The 22,583-nt window shown below is 48.0% G+C and overlaps 1 protein-coding gene across 1 annotated transcript in view; it reads right to left on the bottom strand.

Moving 5' to 3' along the window:
- LOC134945825 (uncharacterized) overlaps positions 1 to 17,649 on the bottom strand; it is a 65,253-nt gene extending 47,604 nt beyond the window's left edge. The window contains exons 1-3 of the mRNA XM_063935338.1: positions 17,567 to 17,649; positions 13,187 to 13,516; positions 8,016 to 8,063 (exon numbers count right to left, since the gene is read on the bottom strand). Of these exons, the coding sequence (XP_063791408.1) occupies positions 8,016 to 8,063; positions 13,187 to 13,457 (319 nt within the window). The 5' untranslated portion in view covers positions 13,458 to 13,516; positions 17,567 to 17,649. The remainder of the gene's footprint in view (positions 1 to 8,015; positions 8,064 to 13,186; positions 13,517 to 17,566) is intronic.
- Between the last annotated feature and the right edge of the window lie 4,934 nt (positions 17,650 to 22,583).

Here is a 22,583-nt window from a genome sequence, read left to right as displayed (position 1 = left end):
TCTCTAACACTCTGACACCTTACTGCTGTCCTCTCTCTAACACTCTGACACCTTACTGCTGTCCTCTCTCTAACACTGACACCTTACTGCTGTCCTCTCTCTAACTTACTGCTGCCCTCTCTCTAACACTCTGACACCTTACTGCTGTCCTCTTTCCAACAATCTGACACCTTACTGCTGTCCTCTCTCTAACACTCTGACACCTTACTGCTGTCCTCTTTCCAACAATCTGACACCTTACTGCTGTCCTCTCTCTAACACTCTGACACCTTACTGCTGTCCTCTCTCTAACACTCTGACACATTACTGCTGTCCTCTTTCCAACAATCTGACACCTTACTGCTGTCCTCTCTCTAACACTCTGACACCTTACTGCTGTCCTCTCTCTAACACTCTGACACATTACTGCTGTCCTCTCTCTAACACTCTGACACCTTACTGCTGTCCTCTCTCTAACTTACTGCTGCCCTCTCTGTAACACTCTGACACCTTACTGCTGTCCTCTTTCCAACAATCTGACACCTTACTGCTGTCCTCTCTCTAACACTCTGACACGTTACTGCTGTCCTCTCTCTAACACTCTGAAACATTACTGCCTTCCTCTCTCTAACACTCTGAAACATTACTGCTGTCCTCTCTCTAACACTCTGACACCTTACTGCTGTCCTCTTTCCAACAATCTGACACCTTACTGCTGTCCTCTCTCTAACACTCTGACACCTTACTGCTGTCCTCTCTATAACACCCTGACACCTTACTGCTGTCCTCTCTCTAACACTCTGACACCTTACTGCTGTCCTCTTTCTAACACTCTGACACCTTACTGCTGTCCTCTTTCTAACACTCTGACACATTACTGCTTTCCTCTCTCTAACACTCTGACACCTTACTGCTGTCCTCCTTCTAACACTCTGACACATTACTGCTTTCCTCTCTCTAACACTCTGACACCTTACTGCTGTCCTCTCTCTAACACTCTGACACCTTACTGCTGTCCTCTCTCTAACACTCTGACACCTTACTGCTGTCCTCTTTCCAACAATCTGACACCTTACTGCTGTCCTCTCTCTAACACTCTGACACCTTACTGCTGTCCTCTCTCTAACACTCTGACACCTTACTGCTGTCCTCTCTATAACACCCTGACACCTTACTGCTGTCCTCTCTCTAACACTCTGACACCTTACTGCTGTCCTCTTTCTAACACTCTGACACATTACTGCTTTCCTCTCTCTAACACTCTGACACCTTACTGCTGTCCTCTCTCTAACACTCTGACACCTTACTGCTGTCCTCTCTATAACACCCTGACACCTTACTGCTGTCCTCTCTCTAACACTCTGACACCTTACTGCTGTCCTCTTTCTAACACTCTGACACATTACTGCTTTCCTCTCTCTAACACTCTGACACCTTACTGCTTTCCTCTCTCTAACACTCTGACACCTTACTGCTGTCTTCTCTCTAACACTCTGAAACATTACTGCTGTCCTCTCTATAACACTCTGACACCTTACTGCTGTCCTCTCTCTAACACTCTGACACCTTACTGCTGTCCTCTTTCTAACACTCTGACACATTACTGCTTTCCTCTCTCTAACACTCTGACACCTTACTGCTGTCTTCTCTCTAACACTTTGAAACATTACTGCTGTCCTCTCTATAACACTCTGACACCTTACTGCTGTCCTCTCTCTAACACTCTGACACATTACTGCTGTCTTCTTCTTTTTTTTTAACTTTCAGCAGCCTCTTTCATTTACTTAACACTTATTTTTCATTCCTATCCTTTTTCTGAGTGGTGCCCTGGGGTGGTGTGGCTGGGGTAGTCTGGGGATGCTCTGCGTCCTGGAGGTGAACCCCTATAGTGTTAGGGACCTATCCGATGAGGTCACCATGAAGTAGGTGGGCAGGCTCATATACTGGCCAATATATGCCAAGAACCTTGAATATTATATTATGGTTGTAATAATTTTAATGGTGTATGGTGCACCTGCACCCTTGTTCCTATATTGTAGTATTGTAGTACTAAGTACCAACAAGGTAGCACATCCCAATATAAAAACTAGGGTGTGCTAACGCTAGGGGCCTGTCCGATGAGGTCACCATGAAATAGGTGGGCAGCAGGGATGTGCAGTCAGGGGAGGCAGTGCCTCCCCTGTCATAATGATTGAAATAATAAAAAGAAGATATTTATGACAGAGTCTGTTATAAATATCTTCTTTTATTATTTTAACCATCCCCCCCCCCCTAGAAATAGAAAATCTCTTCACCATTGAGTTAGAGGCTGCGGGAGAGGTGCCTCCAGCTGCTAACATTAAAGTCTGGGCAGCGGGGGGCGGGCAGGGGGCAGGACGCAGCAATGGCTGTGAAAGCCCATTGAAAAAGTACAGGGAAGCGGCATCACTACAGGTGCCTCAATGACAGAGGCATGCATTCAGCCCGATGAATGCACACCCCTGCCAGCCCCCAAGATGTGATTGGCCCAGTGGATCCAGTGCTGGATCCGCTGTCTAATCAGTAGCGAGGCGCACACTAATCCTCCCCCCCCCCCCTTCCCGGCTGCAGCCGGCGCTGCTGACTGACATTAGAGGTCATAATTGAACCCTGGTGTCTGAGAGGCGCTGCTATGGGAGAGACGTCATGAGTCATGACGTCTCTCCCATAGTAGAGAGGAGCCGGCGGACGGAGACGGAGGACAGCGCAGCAGGAGCGGTAAGTATGTGTGTGTGGATTTTTTTATTTTTATGTGTGTGTTTGGGGCACTGGCACAGCTAGGGGGCACAGCTACAGGGGGCACAGCTACAGGGGGCACAGCGACTGGGGTCACAACTACTGGGGGCACAGGTATAGGTGGCACAGCTAGGGGGCACTGCTACAGGGGGCAAAGTGACTGGGGGCACAGCTACAAGGGACACAGCTACAGTGGGCACAGCAACTGGGGGCACAATTACAGGGGTCACAACTACTGGGGTCACAGCCACAAGGGGCACAGCTACTGGGGGCAAACCTACAGGGGGCACAGCTACAAGGGGCACAGCAACTGGGGGCACAACTACAAGGGTCGCAACTACTCGGGGCACTGCTACTGGGGGCACAGCTACTGGGGGCAAAGTTATAGAGGGCACAGCGACAGGGGGCACAGCAATTGAGGGCACAACTACAGGGGGCACAACTACAGGAGGCACAGCAATTGGGGGCACAATTACAGGGGTCACAACTACTGGGGGCATAGCTACAGGGGGCACAGCTACAAGGGGCACAGCGACTGGGGACACAACTGGGGTCACAACTACTCGGGGCACTGCTACTGGGGGGCAAAGCTACAAGGGGCACAGCGACGGGGGGCACAACTACAGGGGTCACAGCAACTGGGGGCACAGCTACAGGGGGCACAGCTACAGGGGGCACAGTGACCGGGGGCACTGCTACAGGGCTCACAACTATTGGGGGCACCTGCTCCATCCTCCCAGCCAGCAGCAGCACTCTCCCCTGTCTGTGTTAATGTCTTCCCGCGTCAGTGAGTGCATAATATTCATTCATTTCTCTCTCTCTCTCTCTCTCTCTCTCTCTTCCTGTGGATTACTTCGTTTGTAAGTATAATTTTCATTTTTACAGGTACCCCTATTGGATTCTACATGGACGTGGACGTGACCGGCGTGGGATTTAGGTAAGTATGTTTGAGTGTATAAGTGTGTTTTAATAAATATTTACTTTCACGGTGTGTGTGTTGTGTTTTTATTTGGGTATTTTTTTGATGTAGAACTACAGGTACCAGCGGGCCTGTTATTTCCCAGCATGCTGGTACTTGAGGTTCTCCAAGTAGCAGCAAGCGAGGGAGGCTTGCTGGGCCTTGTAGTTCCACAATAAAAAATAATATTCTTTTTTTTACACACTTATGGCTATTAGCTCGGCAACCACCGCCTAGGGGTGCTCGGTACAGCCTCGGGCTTCACCCCTGGCCCTTGGGTACCTGGAGGGGGGAGACCCCTTGATTTAAGGGGTCCCCACTCCTCCAGGGAACCCCCGGCCAGGGGTGACTAGTTGGGGGGTAATGCCACAGCCGCAGGGACCTACATAAATGTGTCCCCCGGCTGTGGCATTATGTCCCTGGCTAGTGGAGCCCGGTGCTGGTTTTAAAAATACGGAAATACGGGGGACCCCTACATCTTTTGTCCCCCGTATTTTTTGAACCAGGACCGGACTAAGAGCCCGGTACTGGTTGTCTAAATATGGGGAACCCCTGTCCAATTTTTTACAGTATTTAAACAACCAGGATCGGCTCAAAGAGCCCGAGGCTGGTTATACTAAGGAGGGGGTACCTCACACATTTTTTTTTTACATTTTTTAACCCATTCACACCCTTCTCCATTAAGTTCATGGAAGCCCTGGACAACAAAATTGCATTAATTTCCTCCTCCCACTCCCTTCCCAGTCCCAAACACTAATTTTTTTTTTTTTTTTTTTACATAAAAATGTACAATATATCACAAGTATGATGAGCAGGCAGGCAGCGGGCATTGGCAGCATCAGACGGAGATGCAAATTAGTGGCGGAAGGCTGGGTCAGTTGATGGTGGGCAAGTTTGTAAGCCATTGGCAGTAGCAGCGGGCATCGGCTCAGAGGCAGTAGCGGGCATTGGCTCGGTGGCGGTAGGGGTAATCGGCAGGATCCGTCAGACATTATGGCTGTAGTGCCTCACCAGCCACTGACCTCCCCGCACGCCACTGGTGGGCAGGCTCATATACTGGCCAATATATGCCAAGAACCTTGAATATTATATCAAGGTTGTAATCATTTTAATGGTGTATGGTGCACCTGCACCCTTGTTCCTATATGTTACAGGCTGTGCTTGAAAAATGACAGGAGATAATTGGTTGGTAGATTATCTCTCTCCACCTTATCACTCTCCAAAGGCTTAGGGGTACATTTGCTAAGCAGTGATAAGAGCGGAGAAGTGAGACAGTGGAGATATTTCCCCATCAACCAATCGGCAGCTCTGTATCATTTTATAGTATGCAAATTATAGATGTTACTTTAGTGCTGATTGGTTGCCATGGGCAACTTCTCCACTGTCTCACTTCTCTGCTCTTACCACTGCTTAGTAAATGTACACCTTAGTACTCTGTTCTGTCCCCAAGTGAGAAGACAAATTATACTAATATTTCCAATTTAGAACTTGGAAGAAAAAAAACGACTTAGTAACCCAAAAACGTTAAAAAGTAGTTTATCTGGATATAAATGACTTACCGCTATAAAGCCACAATAGTTGGAATATGAGAAAACATGTAGACATGGTGAGGTGAGGTCTGTTCTCCATCAGTTCCAGAGAAAGTGAGAGCCACTGAGCGAAACTGTTTATAATAATCTCCTTATCACACGGAACACTTGTTGAGGGGCGGGGCATATATCACATACGTTACGCCAAGTTTGGTGAGAACACGTAGCTCCATTATGAGAACTGCCTTACATTGTTACACTGAGAACCTCAGGCTAAGCTAGTGTTCTATACTAATACCACCAAAAGTAATCAGCTTTCATACTGTACAAATAATAGATCTATAATTCAATGCAACCACACTATATATATTTTATTTAGTTATACCATATGGTGAGACGCCTGGCAGGACTGAGATGCTCCCATGCGAGTAGCTTATTGTATTTTTCTTGCAATTTTGACTCTTATTCACATCACAGGGGCAGCGAAACACCACTCAGATCCAGATGTGGATGTATCTTGCTGCTGCTATCTTTTGCCATAAGCAATTGCGATTATATGCTAATATGGGCAGAAGCTGACCTGAGCATAGGGACGCCCACTGCAGTCACATCATTTCAGTCCGGCAGCATATAATTGCTGATACATCGGTACCATCGTCACAAATCGGGTCATGTCGCAGAGTCTGAGTGCCTCTGAGGAGCCGCAGGCTGAGCAGCAGAGGCGTCACCGGCTGTGGTGACACCCGGTGCGCACCCTTCCTATCCCAGTGCACCGGGGAGGGGCACTCGCGGCAAAAAGGGGTGTGGCCTCGCGGGACCGTCACTCAGGGGGCGTGGCCAGCATCTCCGGCGATGCTGGGCTGTACTGGGCTGCCTCAGGAGACTGTCTGCAGCGCTGTCGGCTCCTCTGCTATGACAGGAGCTGGGTGCTGTAGCAGAATTTCACTCTGCAGCACCTGGCTCCTGTCACTGCAGAGGAGCCCATAGTGTGCTGTCACCCCTTTCAGACGTCACACCCGGGTCGCACCGCCCGCAACTGAATGGCCAATGACACGCCTGCATTTACCTGACCACTCCCCGTTCCCACCCCCAAACGTTTACTTCCTGTCATTCACTGTACGACTAATTCCTCTGTGCGACCACAATTGCAATTCACTCCCTGCACGTCTGCCGACCTGAAGCATGCACAGTAAGAAAACATTGGCCTGTGTGCGCACAATGGGGGCCATTCCGAGTTGATCGTAGCCGTGCTAAATTTAGCACAGTTACGATCATTCACACTGACATGCGGGGGGACGCCCAACACAGTCAGTGCCGCCCTCCCCCCCGCAGAAGTACAAAGGCATCGCACAGCGGTGATGCCTTTGCACTTCAAGAGTAGCTCCCGACCAGCGCAGCTTTAGCGTGCTGGCCAGGAGCTACTTGGTTGGCCAAACGCCGCTGTTCCGCCCCCTCCTGCCCAGCGATCGCCTCTGCCTGTCAATCGGCGTATGCGCAGTAGGGACCCGTTTGCTTGGCTGCGACAAAAAGCAGCGAGCGAACGTGTCAGAATGACCCCTTATAGCCGCTTGCGACCGTACCTGAAATAGGCCTGGGTACTAGAGACACTGGGCGGTTACTGTAACCGCACAGCAATTGGTGGTACACACGTACAAAGTCATAGATGAAGCACAACGGACTCAGGCATGAAGAAAAGCCACGGCCGCACGTCTCAGAGCCCTTTTTACACAGATTCAGACTTTTGCACACAGTTGTACAAATGTTGCACATAGAATATCAGTGTACGCTAGCAGTGCCGCTGTTTCACCTTTTTTGTTTTAATGATGAACTTTTTGAGGAAAAAAAGCTCAAACTCAGCTGCACCAATCGGGTAAATTTACTAAGATGGGAGTCTCAGGCTGAGCCACGCCCCAGAAACAGTTGTGACACGCCTACATTTTCATCACCACTCTCCCGTTACCTCCCCCAAACGCTCCCTGACAATCCCTTAGTGAATTTTTCCTCTCTGCAGACACCGTCACAAGAACATAGCGGCACATGCTCAGTCTGACTTATACGCATGCGCGGGCCACCGATAATCACTCAATTGCGTGATAATCGGTTTTGCGTACCTCTCGCAATCAGGCCCTAAGTCCAAATAACTACAGACATCTTTGTCTTCCCCTTTATAAAAACCAAATGGCCATCAGCTTCCCTGGTGTCCACCAAATGCGCGGAATCCAGACAGTGTCGAACCTGGGGCACGCAGGGCCCACTGGATGAATGCCCCTGTGGGCCAGTCCAACCCTGAATCCAGCTTGTAATGCAGATAGACTGCAGCAGCTGCACCAGTAGCTGTAACAGTACTGGTGGGAGGGATCAGTACGCCCTCAGCCAATCAGAGGCTAGCAAACCTCATTGCGCCTACTCAGTAGCGGATCTTGCCACAGGCAAGCAGTACTTTTGCCCGGGGAGCCGACTTCCGGAGGGCGCCGACCAGGGCAAGATCAGCTGCTGGTGTGTGCCCCCCGCTGCCCCCGGCCGCTGCCGCTGGGAAGGGAAACTAGACGCGTACGCGTCTAGTTTCCCTTCGTGGAGAGGACCTTTGCTGTGCGGTGCGCGATGATGTCATCGCGCACCGCACATCAATTCAGTCTGTACAGGGGGCGTAGATGACCACGCCCCCTGTACGAAGCCACGCCCCTAATGCCGCCCGGGGCGCCAGAAGCCCCGGAGCCGGCCCTGCGCCTACTGCAGCTGCCTCACCTGCCTGCCCGGCCTAGACTTAGCCAGGATGTACGCCAGGTAACTCTTACCAGTATCTCTGGAGTCAGACGCCAAGTTCAGGAAATGGATCATGTTTTCTGTACAAAGAAGGGAAAGAAGAGGTATTAGTACCTAACTGAGGTAAATCTACTGCGGACTTAATGAATCTCCATCTCCGCTCAGTGCTAATTGTCCATTCATAGCCTGCAATCTCCTACATCGTATAAGGGCCCTCATTCCGAGTTGTTCGCTCGCTAGCTGCTTTTAGCAGCAGTGCAAAAGCTAAGTCGCCGCCCTCTGGGAGTGTATCTTAGCAGAAGTGCGAACGAAAGGATCGCAGCATTGCTACAAAAAAAAGATTGTGCAGTTTCTGAGTAGCTCGAGACCTACTCCTAGCTTGCGATCACTTCAGACTGTTTAGTTCCTGTTTTGACGTCACGGACACGCCCTGCGTTTGGCCGGCCACGCCTGCGTTTTTCCAGGCACACCCGCGTTTGTATCTGACACGCCTGCGTTTTTACACACACTCCCCGAAAACGATCTGTTACCACCCAGAAACGCCCCATTCCTGTCAATCACTCTGCGGTCAGCAGTGCGACTGAAAAGCGTCGCTAGACCTTGTGTGAAACTGCAATGGCTTTTGTGAAAGTACGTCGCACGTGCGCATTTCACCCCATACGCATGCGCAGAAGTGCCGATTTTGTTGCCTGATCGCTGCGCTGTGAACGAAAGCAGCTAGCGATCAACTCGGAATGAGGGCCCATGATTCCTATGTAATATCCGTCCATCTCACTACAGAATATCAGGAGATTCATATTACAACCTATTGCGCTGTTTCATGTCACACTTGTCTTTGTAGTGCATGTCACACCCGGAACAGCAGTCACCTTGGGGCCCTCAATCAAAGAATAAATGATATTGGATGTGTACACAACCGCCCACACACTAACCTTGTGTGGACAGGTGTATACACTCTCTGGCGCCAGTACCCGCTGGATCAAGGAGATTTTAGACAATGGCGATGACTGCTGCTCCTGATATAGGGATAATTGCAATCCCTATATTAACCAAAAAAACACAAACTACCCACACAGGTGTGACCCTCTGTGGAAAATCAGAAGCGCTGTCCTCACCATTTATCGGAGACAATCAAAAATAACTAAAATTGCAAATTGCTATTAAGATTAAAATACATAAATCATACTTTATTAACATGTATTGCTGCAGCAAAATTGACATACATAAAAATGCATATTGTGTATAGTGGATGCTTTTAATGTAAATGCTCCACATACACAAATGTATATACTTAAATACGTTAATTATCTGAGGCTTGGATTTTAATAAACAGTTTTCACACTGTCCACTTGATTGAATAATAGACCAATGAGTTCGGCATTTACGGACACTGCTTGTATAAATGTGTCTTCAATTAATTAATGTCCCGAAAAAATGTGTGCACACATATATTGCTTTTGAATGGATAATTACCATAAGCGATAGGCTTTTGATACACCTCTTTGGATCAATCTGTTAGGACCATCCCAATTGGAAAGACTCCCTCTGCTGGTGCTTGTCCATTAACTGCAGAATATCTGGAGACAATATCCACGGGAACTGAGGAAGCCGCTGAGTGTGTTGGGAAGGCGGAGAAACGCGTTTTCGAAGGGACCTACTGGCAGTGACAATCACCTCCTGTTTGTTTATACGATCACCGGCTTCTGGCTACGATAAAACAGCCAGTCTACCTGCAATTGCGGTTAGCCACCAGCAGAGGGAGCCGGAGCACTGTGGACGGATACCCGTGGATATTGTCTCCAGATATTCTGCAGTTAATGGACAAGCACCAGCAGAGGGAGTCTTTCCAATTGGGATGGTCCTAACAGATTGATCCAAAGAGGTGTATCAAAAGCCTATCGCTTATGGTAATTATCCATTCAAAAGCAATATATGTGTGCACACATTTTTTCGGGACATTAATTAATTGAAGACACATTTATACAAGCAGTGTCCGTAAATGCCGAACTCATTGGTCTATTATTCAATCAAGTGGACAGTGTTTACCTTGGGGCCCTGCTTAGGTTCGATGGGCAGGATATGCAATATGCAGAAATAGGACACACAGTATCCACTTTCATGTGCACCGCGATTCGCACTTTCATGGCCCAGCGGCAACTGCACGATGCTCTGAATTACAGCACTGCATCGCAAGGGGCGGGGTTTTAAAGATGAATTTCCCAGCCTATCACTTCATCACCCCTACCCCATCACACCTATTTCACAGGGGACGTGATCGGGATGTGATAGGTTGTCCTGACCTTGCAGGCGGGAGAGTAGGAAAGTATGGTGCATTTTATTCTTGTGCTAGTTATAAGAAGTACACTGGGGGTCATTCCGACCTCATCGCACGCTAGGTTTTTTCGCTGCGGTGCGATCAGGTCAAAACCACGCATGCACCGAAATGCGCAGACGCGTCGTGTGGGTACAAAGCGGATCGTTGCTGAGCGATGGATTTAACGAAGAATCCATTCGCACAGACGATCGCAAGGAGATTGACAGAAGAGGGCGTTTGTGGGTGTTAACTGACCGTTTTCTGGGAGTGGTTGGAAAAACGCAGGCGTGTCCAGGCGTTTGAAGGGCGGGATCCTGACGTTAATTCCAGGCCCGAACAGGCTGAAGTGATTGCAGCGGCTAAGTAAGTCCAGAGCTACTTAGAAACTGCACAATACTTTTTTGTACCGCTCGGCAGCACATGCGTTCTCACACTTGCAAAGCAAAAATACACTACCCTATAGGCGGCGACTATCTGATTTCAGCGCTGCAAAAAGTAGCTAGCGAGCGATCAACTCGGAATGACCCCCACAGTTCTGACTGATACCCCTTTTCCACTAGCGTAGCACGGGTCGCAGCCGTGTCACCTGACACGGCTGCGACCCGTGCTACAGCGCCCTGCAGACAGCGCTCACCAACATTGCAATTGCCGGGTTAGTGACGCGCTAGTGACGCGGCAGGGGCGGCGCAGGGAGATCACATCTTCTTCCTGCGCCGCCCTCCCTATGCACTGTGAACGGGAGCCGTGTCACCTCGACACCGCTCCCGTTCACACTAGCAGCTAGCCGGGTTGAACACATGTTCAACCTGGCTAGCTACCAGGGTAGGATTCCTGGATCACTTGATCCGGGAATTTGCCGGGGGGCCCGGGAATTTGCCGGGGGACCCGTTTCCACTAGGGAAAAACACGGGTAAATGCGCGCCCCCCCGCGCATTTACCCATGTTTAAAAATGCTAGAGGAAAAGGGATATAGATGTGGTGTGTGAAAGGGAAGCAGTTGATTTACTGAAAATGCTGACATTCATTATACCGTCATGTCCAAAATGCCGACATATGTTTTTAAGGAATTTTTGCCCAAAAACAGACTTGTTCATGCTTTACCATCCCAGTGGACCTGGAAGGGGAATATAATAGTGTGCCCGAAGCAATGCGAGCGCAGCGAGGGGACGCGGTACACTTACACCGTGTCCATGTCGACCTATTTCCACATTGACACACACACACAAAAACAGAAAAAATCATGTCGGCATTTCAAGCGTCAGTATTTTTGACTATGTCGGCATTTTGAACATGTCGGCATAATGAATGTTGGTATCTGGACTCTCTGCATTTTGATTGTCAGTCAATGGCTGTCGGGATTATGACCGTCGGTATTGTGTCCGTAGGTAAATCATACCGAACCCATATGAAACTAGATTCATTAATTATATATAGATGATTTGATCTTCATAACACTCCTCTGTGCTGCTAGGGGAACATACAGTACTGTTTCTACTATATATACAGTATATCTCCAAATATGGCTTCCTACTGCCTCCATTCTCCTCCTCACCATCATCACTCATCTCCTGATATACTCTGTGCTGCTGGGGACCCTGCTCCTCCCACTATATAACTCTCAGTCTGTGTCTTCCTGCTGCCTCCATTCTCCTCCTCACATCATGTCACTGCCCTTGTCACATGCAGCCCTGTCCTCACTGACACATCACTCATCTCCTGATATACTCTGTGCTGCTGGGGACCCTGCTCCTCCCACTATATAACTCTCAGTCTGTGGCTTCCTGCTGCCTCCATTCCCCTCCTCACATCATGTCACTGCCCCTGTCACATGCAGCCCTGTCCTCACTGACACATCACTCATCTCCTGATATACTCTGTGCTGCTGGGGACCCTGCTCCTCCCACTATATAACTCTCAGTCTGTGTCTCCCTACTTCCCCCATTCCCCTCCTCACATCATGTCACTGCCCCTGTCACATGCAGCCCTGTCCTCACTGACACATCACTCTTCTCCTGATATACTCTGCTGCTGGGGACCCTGCTCCTCCCACTATATAACTCTCAGTCTGTGGCTTCCTGCTGCCTCCATTCCCTTCCTCACATCATGTCACCGCCCCTGTCACATGCAGCCCTGTCCTCACTGACACATCACTCATCTCCTGATATACTATGTGCTGCTGGGGGACACTGCGCCTCCCACTATATAACTCTCAGTCTGTGGCTTTCTGCTGCCTCCATTCCTCTCCTCACATCATGTCACTGCCGCTGTCACATGCAGCCCTGTCCTCACTGACACATCACTCATCTCCTGATATACTCTGTGCTGCTGGGGACCCTGCGCCTCCCACTATATAACTCTCAGTCTGTGGCTTCCTGCTGCCTCCATTCCCTTCCTCATATCATGTCACGGTCCCAGCCACATGTAGCTCTGTCCTCACTGACACATCACTCATCTCCTGATATACTTTGTGCTGCTGGGGACCCTGCTCCTCCCACTATATAACTCTCAGTCTGTGGCTTCCTGCTGCCTCCATTCCCTTCCTCACATCATGTCACCGCCCCTGTCACATGCAGCCCTGTCCTCACTGACACATCACTCATCTCCTGATATACTCTGTGCTGCTGGGGACCCTGCTCCTCCCACTATATTACTCTCAGTCTGTGGCTTCCTGCTGCCTCCATTCCCCTCCTCACATCATGTCACTGCTCCTGTCACATGCAGCCCTGTCCTATCACATCACTCATCTCCTGATATACTCTGTGCTGCTGTGGGGCACTCAATACCTAAACTTTTGATAAATAGGCCCCTAATCCCACATACACAGATATCTGGGGATTTGGACACCGTATAGGAGTCACTGATCCTTGATTTCCCAGGTGCGTTCCTTACCTTCTATTACTAGGATGTAGCGGGTCATCTCTCGCTGTCTGCCATATTGGATCAGACAGGTGTAATTTCCTCTATCGCTCCGGGTGAGGTTCGTCAGGACCAGCGAGATGTTCCCATCCTTAAATTGCTCCAATGGCACCGAGGCCCGGGGGTTATAAATTGTCAAATTTCCTTCTTTGTATTCCACCAGGGGGCGCCCATCATGTTCCCAGCGCACTGACAGAATGTCCAGCCTCACCGGTGGCTTGTCCACCACAATCACGGTAGACATGAGTAGATGATTGTGGAGATGTGGAGAGGGAACCGAGGGATTGGGCTGTGCATGGAAAGCTGAAAGACAAAAAAAATATTCTTTATTACATTTAACAACATGAGAGAAGGACAAGAAGCTTGGAGAGAGATAACGTATCAACCAATCAGCTCCAAAAAATGTCAACTAGGAGCTGATTGGTTGGTGCTTTACCTCCCTCCACTTTATCTCTCTCCAAAGCTTAGTAAATAGACCCCTATATCTCCCATCTGACCCTGGGTGGAAGATTCCAAATCATGCTTACCTACTTTGCTGCCTCTTCCTCCGGGAGGAGACAGCGTTGTAGGTGTATGGGGGGCGTGGCCGGCAGCAGGATAGGCGGGTCAGGGGCGTGGCCGGCAGCAGGATGGGCGGTCCGGAGGCGTTCCATCACGGTCGCGTCATCGTGACTTCGCCCCCCGCTGTGCTGTGCCGAGAAACGAGGCGCTGCATAGAGGGGGGTGGAGCTACGATGATGGCCATTCCGGGAGGGTAGGCAAGCATGTTCCAAATGTTTAAAATACTTGTCCCTATTTGTAAGTCTGGACATGGGGCCTAATTCAGACCTGATCGCAGCAGCAAATTTGTTGGCAAATGGGCAAAACCATGTGCACTGCAGGTTGCCTAGATGTAACATGTGCAGAGAGAGTTAGATTTGGATGGTTTATATTGTTTCTGTGCAGGATAAATACTGGCTGCTTATTTTTACACTGCAGTTTAGATTTCAGTTTGAATACACCCCACCCAAATCTAACTCTCTCTGCACATGTTACATCTGCCCCACCTGCAGTGCACATGGTTTTGCCCATTTGCTAACAAATTCGCTGCTGCGATTAGGTCTCAATTAGGCCCATACTGTGCAATGAGATGAGTCTTTTCCTATCCTCCAGGAGTTCCTGTAGTTCTTATTGTTTAAAGATGGGCATTTAAACTTCAAGAAAGTACATTATAGTGACAGTCAGTCCATATGATGCAGTGAGGATGTGCTCAATGCGTCATGTTTGGTGTCTCGTATAGAGGTGTATGTCAGGGCACTTTCACCTGGAAACTTTGCGTTTTGCATACAATTTCTGCAATATACAGTATATTTGTGTAAGTATGTGTTATATGAATCCATGTAAACATGTGTAATAAATACTGTATTAAGATAGATATATATATATATACATACATACATACATACATACATACATACATACACACACACACACACACACACACACGTGTAGATGCATTATATAGCCTAGTGTGTGTACTACATGTATTGGTGCAATCACATGCATATATCAGTTTAAGCATGTGTTGTATGTATCGGTGTGAGCATGTGTTATATGTATCGGTGTAAGCATGTGTGATATGTATTGGTGTAAGCGTGTGTTACATGTAATGGTGTAAGCGTGTGTTATATGTAATGGTGTAAGTGTGTGTTATATGTAATGGTGTAAGCATGTGTGATATGTAATGGTGTAAGCGTGTGTGATATGTAATGGTGTAAGTGTGTGTTATATGTAATGGTGTAAACATGTGTGATATGTATTGGTGTAGGCATGTGTTACATGTAATGGTGTAATCGTGTGTTATATGTAATGGTGTAAGAATGTGTGATATGTATTGGTGTAAGCGTGTGTTATATGTAATGGTGTAAGCATGTGTGATATGTACTGGTGTAGGCATGTGTTACATGTAATGGTGTAAGCGTGTGTTATATGTAATGGTGTAAACATGTGTGATATGTATTGGTGTAAGCATGTGTTACATATATTGGTGTAAGCGTGTGTGATATGTATTGGTGTAAGCATGTGTGATATGTATTGGTGTAAGCATGTGTTACATGTATTGGTGTAAGCATGTGTTACATGTATTGGTGTAAGCATGTGTTACATGTATTGGTGTAAGCATGTGTTACATGTATTGGTGTAAGCATGTGTTACATGTATTGGTGTAGGCGTGTGTTACATGTAATGGTGTAGCATGTGTTATATGTAATGGTGTAATCATGTGTTACATGTATTGGTGTAAGCGTGTGTGATGTGTATTGGTGTAGGCATGTGTTACATGTATTGGTGTAAGCATGTGTTACATGTATTGGTGTAAGCATGTGTTACATGTATTGGTGTAAGCATGTGTTACATGTATTGGTGTAAGCATGTGTTACATGTATTGGTGTAAGCATATGTTACATATATTGGTGTAGGCATGTGTTACATGTAATGGTGTAAGCGTGTGTTATATGTAATGGTGTAAGCATGTGTTACATGTATTGGTGTAAGCGTGTGTGATATGTATTGGTGTAGGCATGTGTTACATGTATTGGTGTAAGCGTGTGTTACATGTATTGGTGTAAGCATGTGTTACATGTATTGGTGTAAGCGTGTGTTACATGTATTGGTGTAAGCGTGTGTTACATGTAATGGTGTAAGCGTGTGTGTGTGTGTGTGTGTGTGTGTGTGTGTGTACTATATGCTGTGTCACAGTCCAGCAGTGGGAGAGTTTGTACTTACAGAGGGTGCACAGGACCAGGCTGAGTGTAGGGACCCTCCAAGGCATGGTCACCGTGCAATGTGCGCTCCTGTCCATCCATACACAGAGACAGGCTGAGCACTGCTGACCACTTCACATGCAGGGAGCCGTTTCAGCACTTTCCTCCTTATCTATTACTGACATTAGAATATATATAGATCTTTTACAGTAAGATAAATACGTTACACAACAGCACTGCTGACACCCAGTCTCTGGAAAACGTGTAATAATCATCTCTCTCTCTGTTCCTTATTGCTGAGCCCAGAGACCTAATATCACACACGTGGCATAGCCCCTGGTGAGAACAAGACCCCTCTCTTCCAATATCACTATAAGGGGGAATCCGATTGCGGGCAGGAAATGTAAAAAACCCTGCGGTACAAGGCTTTTCCCGCAGCCGCTGGGTTTGGCATTCATCTACAGGACAGAAAATGAAACGCGGTGCCGCGTCTTTTTTCTCGCACCTCCAGAGCACATCTGATTTCTCCTAACATCGTTAATTTTAGGAAAAAATTACCGGGACTTGCTCTGGCACCCCAGCGGCACACCCAAGCACTAATTAAGCAATTGTAAGTTTCCAATAAGCTTAATTAGTCAGCAATTACTAACCTTCCAAAGCAGTGTCTTCTACATCCAACGCCAGGAGCCGGGTCCTCTGCAGCAGTGGTGAGTATGTGAGGTGTGTGGAGTGTCTGTGAGTGTGTGTTAGTGTGTATCCCCCCCCCTCCACTTATACTGGCCAGTGGGAGAACTACATCTCCCAGCAGCCCTCGCACCTCCCAGCAGCCCCAGAGCCTTCAAACAGCCCCCTCCCCAGTCAGAAGATGGAGGGGAGTCCACCAGGAGCTGCGGAGACCACCGAACAGGTGACCTTTTTTTTTAACGTCCTGCTGGGTTTTCCGTGCTGAAAACCCCACAACCACTTTTTTTTAATTGGATACCGCGCGTATCAGCGGCGCACATATCCTCTGTAATCCAAAATTGGGCGCAAGGCAAGCGAACCATTTAACTGGCATGGTCAGATCACATGTGACCGCACCGCCCCACTGTGTCGCCTGTGCATAATATAATATTTTAATAGTTAAAAAAATACTTTTTAAACTATATTCCATTATAAAAAATACAAAATATTCTAAACAGTTTTTAAGGGAAAAGTGGTTAAGTCACCTAAATCAAAATTTTGTAGAATTGAGTCAGGACGGCATGAGAACCAGTAGCGGGGTGATTCGATCCATAATGACCCATAATTACCATATGGAGATTGGAGACAAGAGAAACCAGAAAAAGCAGATTGCAATTCAGCGCAATTGTGTCTGTGCAGCAGATGACGCAATAGAGCGACATCTGCTGGTCATTATCGATATTACTCGGGAGACCTGGGATTCAGCTGTGCTGTGAGGTGTCGGTACAGCAGACAGATGTCTCCAAAGAGCAGGGTCCCACACCTTTATGTCCCCCCTTCCTCAGAGTCTCCCCCTTATTTGCCACCCCAGAGTCCCGTGTTATCTGCCAGCCCTGAGTTCCCCACCCTTATGTGCCAGCCTAGAGTTCCACCATTATGTCATACTTACCTACTTTGCTGCCCCGGCAGCAGGATGGGCGGTCTGTGGGCGTGGTGAAAAGGGAAGTGGACAGTTCCGGGGGCGTGGCATCAGGGTCGCGTCATCGTGGCTCCGCCCCCTGCTGTGCAGTGCCGAGAAAAGAGGCGCTGTATAGCTGGGGGGGCGGAGCTACGATGACGTGAATCAGCGCGAATCGCGTCATCGGACCCCCTCGGACCGCCCGCTTGATCTCTGCTGAGGTCGGCCGAGGAGGGTCATGTAGGGGCTGCAGGGAAAGCGGGAGGCTTGCCCACCTTTCCGGGTGGCCAGAATCTGCCAAGCTTATTTACCAGCCCAGAATACCCCACCCCTTTGTGCCTGCCCAGAGACTCCCCCTCTTTTCTGTGTTGCGAATCAAGTGTGTGCAGGTGTTGATATTGCAGTTATATAGGTGCACACCAGCAGTTGACTCAAACTATGGGAATGTAGTAGAACAGCCCAGTTACTTACCAGTCGTGTTGGTTTATTGATAGCAGGTACAGCCGTACTCACTGTTGCATGTACACTGGTGATGGTGCGTAGCTTTAGCTAGGCGGGAATTCATGCAGCTCACAAGTCAGTGAGTGTACAGTGCAAACCAGTCGCGGCACAGGGACGCTGGAACAGCTTTACAGCAAGTATTAACTGGGTCTCTCATAGACTTCTGTCTCCCACCATGTCACTCTTCACAGGGTCTCACACAGTAAAGACAAGATGGACCCTGCACATGCTCAGTAGAGATCTCGGTGGCCATTTTAAGGGCATGAAGCTTCCCTGGAGGACCGAAAGACTGGAACATGTGCACTACCACAGTCCTGTTTCAATAATGTGCCAGCCCACAGTTGCCCGTGTTATGTGCCAGCCCAGAGCCTCACGCTGCACTGCAGTCTGCACTCCGTCTCATGCAGCTGTGCAGGGCTCCAGCCCTGAAATAATAAAACAAGTGTCCAAGTGCCGCCCCCTAGCAAGTGGTGCCCCTAGGCATGTGCCTCCATTGGAGATAATATTGATTTGCTGCATTGATATGAGATCGTTACTTGCAAAATGATACAGTGAGATTATCATCAGGGGACAAGCAATAATTTTTTCTTTATCGAAATAACTAATTTGCGCCTTGGAGAACGTCTGTTCTGAGAGGATGCTGCAGAACCCTTCTCTGACTGCAAGCAGCGAAAGCAGAGCGATTATCATTCCAGCCGATATATATCGCACTGGCCGCACCGACTGAACATCGAACCAGGGTGGGATCTTTCATAATGATACTTCCCTGTAACTGATAGTAAGGGTAAGGGGTATAGTGCATGTTTAGCTGCTGGGTCATTGCTGGACACCTCTAACCTCCGGCCACGTATTGGCTGCACCCCCATAGGTGATAGTTACCAGTAGCGGATCTTGCCACGGACAAGCAAGACTTTCGCTCGGGGCGCCGCCTTCCAGAGGGCGCCTCATCATGGCAAGATTCGCCACTGTGCCCCCCGCAGTGCCCCCCCACTGTGAAGGGAACCAGACGCTACGCGTCTAGTTTCCCTTCGTGGAGAGGACCTTTGCTGTGCGATGCACCACACAGCATTGTGGTACAGACGCTAGGGGTCATAATTGACCTCTAGTGTCTATGCATCTGAGGAGAGGAGCGGCGCCGGCGGAGGTGTGCAGCGGTCTGGATCAGGAGTGGGGATGTAAGTATACTTTTTTTCTTTTTTCTTTCAGCGGCGCTACAAATGGGGGCGTAACTGACCACTCCCAGTATTAAGCCACACCCCTACCGTTTTGCCCGGGGCGCCACAAGGGCAAGAACCGGCCCTGATAGTTACATACTATAGATGACTTTATTAGCAGATGTTTGTGTGTCAAAGTTTTTCAATTGATTTAGAAGTATTTTATCACTGGTGCAAATGATAAAACAAAAATAAAGTGAAAATGAGTTCCGATACTTGTTATTGAGGGGCCTACTCATCATAGTCCATTCAATTACTTCACCACTGTAGAGTCCACACATACCGATGTAGCCACGCTCATATAGGCTTTGCTGTGCCTAGGTGCACCGAGGTTTATTAGCATAATCCTTTCATCTATTGTTCTCAGCTGTAATACAATACAGAGAGAACAATACATCAGAGGATTAAGTCGTTACAGCAGGGGATTAAGTCCGACTGCCCTGACTCAGTTAATCCTATTAAAGGCATAGATGAGGATGGCTCCATCTGTATCCTCAAATAGTTTCTTGTTCTTCACTTTCACATCCTCCTGACCCCAGGCCCACGCTGTGTGACCTTATCATACAGCCCACCAAGAACCTTTGCTATCTGGTGGACATTTCTGCAAAGGCATCCTTGTGTATCCACTGGGGCCAAGAGGGGGGAAGCAGAGGGTACAAATTACCTGAACCCAGGCCCCTCCCCCCCCCCCCTAAACGTAGACTAAATTTGGTACTGCGCATGCGCGATTACCATTTTGGAAACGCCAATGCCTCCTACCTCTATGTCTGTCTGTAATAACCCACTGTTGTTTTTTTCCCACTGTTTCCAATAGTTTTATGTTATCACTGTTTTCAATTATAGGGGCAGATGTATTAACTTGGAGACGGCATAAGGAAGTGATAAACCAGTGATATGTGCAAGGTGATAAAGGCACCAGCCAATCAGCTCCAATATGCAAATTAACAGTTAGGATCTCCCGCTGTCTAACATGTTTCACCCATTGCCGGGCTTCATCAGAGATTTAACGATGAATGGCTCGTTACATAAAATATGGAAAATGAAGAAATGTGTGTAACTGACTTACAACAAGGAAACACTTATATCCTAAAACACGTATCCGGAGCCGGATTAAGGGGGGGCTCTGGGGGTAAGTACCCCGGGCCCTCCCTCACTGAAAGGGTCCCCTGCCACTCGCCAGAGATTGGATCTCTAATCCGATTCACGGCACTACGACGCGCGCGCTCCCCTCCCCACTGAGAACGACGCGCTCCCCTCCCCACTGAGAACGACGCGCTCCCCTCCCCACTGAGAACGATGCGCTCCCCTCCCCACTGAGAGCGCAGCTGTGACGCTCGTCACAGCCGCCGGTGCTGCAGAGTGTAATGCTGGCTGGTCAGTTTGCTGAGCGACGGCTCAGCCGCCCAACAGGATGGCAAACAGCAGCCTGCGGCGCAGTGACTGGCTGAGCACGCAGGCTGGAAGAAGGAAGTTCCCTCCCTGCCTGCGTGGAGATTTGTGCTGGCAGGGTGCAGAGGAGCAAGCCCTCACCCTGTTTAGTTTGTAAGTAAGGCTATATGATTGTTTTGAAAGTTATGCTGTATATTAAATAAGAAATTAGACTCTGAGTTGTCTATATATACTGTATGTGTGTGTGTATATATATATATATATATATATGTGTGTGTGTGTATATGTATATATATATATGTATATGTATATATATAAAACAATATATAAAACAATTCCACATATATGTTCTAATACCTTGCCTTCCCACAGTCCAAAAGGGAATCATGCAATGTACCGAAGGACACGGGCTGCATTCCACGGTTTTGCAAAAAACGTTGTAGCTGTCTTAATTTCTTCCAAAACCGTGGCGTGCCGCCCGTTTCCTTATGTGTGTGTGTGTGTGTGTGTGTATGTGTATATATATATATATATATATAGCATAGGTTAGGTTATTGACGGCACTTACGGTCTTGAAAGAATAACCTCAGGTCGACACACCTGTCTTCTTTCAACATTTCTGTTTAGTACAACCTTCGCTGTCAGACACACACACACACACACATATATATATATATATATATATATATATATATTATACTTTTAAATTTTAGACCTCAGGGCCCCCCTGTCTTAAGTACCCCGGGCCCTCCAATGCCTTAATCCAGCTCTGCACGTATCAAACCCCTGGAGTTGCAGAAACGACATGTATTTGTGTGCAACCGGCCAGATGGGGCATCAGCTCAGAGTTGTTGTTAAATATTGCTCAGAGGATCTCAGTCAGCTTAGATCATTACTGAGACAGAAAATGCAATTTTCTCAATCCTGCTTCTGCTAAAAATCGCATGTGAAGAGCCGCTCAGAAAGGACAAGGGCGCCCACCGACGCATTCACAAATTTGAATATGCAGTTGCATAACTGCGATGCATACGCAGAATCCTAGTATCATCGCAGGTTGCAGATGACTCAGGGCTGCTCAGAATAATGAGAATACAATTGCACCGGCGCCACTCCCCACAAACACCATGTAACCCCCCAGAGCCGGCCATAGGCATAGGCAAACTAGGCAATTGCCTAGGGCATCTGGTATGCCTAGGGGCATCAGCAGCTTCTGCTGATTAAAATGATATGCGGCATGTCTATATTCTGTGTGTAGCATTTCATATGCAGATACAGCCACAGTCTCACACAGTATATAGGCATGCTGCAAATCAGTTTAATCAGCAGAAGCTGCTTGTGCCTACTAGCTACATAGCAATGCAAATAAGATGCATTTTCATAAAAAGAAAAATGTGCCCGACGTTAGCATTGAGACAAGATTTATGAGGACACATCTGTATCCAAGCAGAGGCAGAGGTCACAGTGTTAGTGGCAGTGTAAGTGCTGTATGCATGTGAGTGGGTTGGTTGTGCAGTAGTGTTCGGAATATGTGTAAGGAGCATTATGTGTGTCATGTAAAAAGGCATTAATAATGTGCAACATATGTGTAAAGGGCCACTATGTGTCATTATGTGTATAAGGGCATTAATAATGTGCGGCATATGTGTAACAGGGTACTACTGTATGTGTGTCATTATGTGTATAGGGGCACTAATAATGTGCAGCAAATGTGTAGGGGGCACTATGTGTGTCATTATGTGTATAAGGGCATTAATAATGTGCAGCATATGTGTAAGGGACATTATATGTAAAAGGGCATTAATAAAGGTTATCCTAATGTGTAAGGCGCATTATGTTTATAAGGACATTAATAATGTGTCTCATATGTGTAAGGGGCATTACTCTGTGGGATTATGTGTATAAGG

This window comes from Pseudophryne corroboree, chromosome 7, assembly GCF_028390025.1.
Source record: "Pseudophryne corroboree isolate aPseCor3 chromosome 7, aPseCor3.hap2, whole genome shotgun sequence".
NCBI lineage: Eukaryota > Metazoa > Chordata > Amphibia > Anura > Myobatrachidae > Pseudophryne > Pseudophryne corroboree.
Note: the sequence above shows the minus strand (reverse complement) of the source record. Positions and strands in the feature narration are given on the sequence as shown.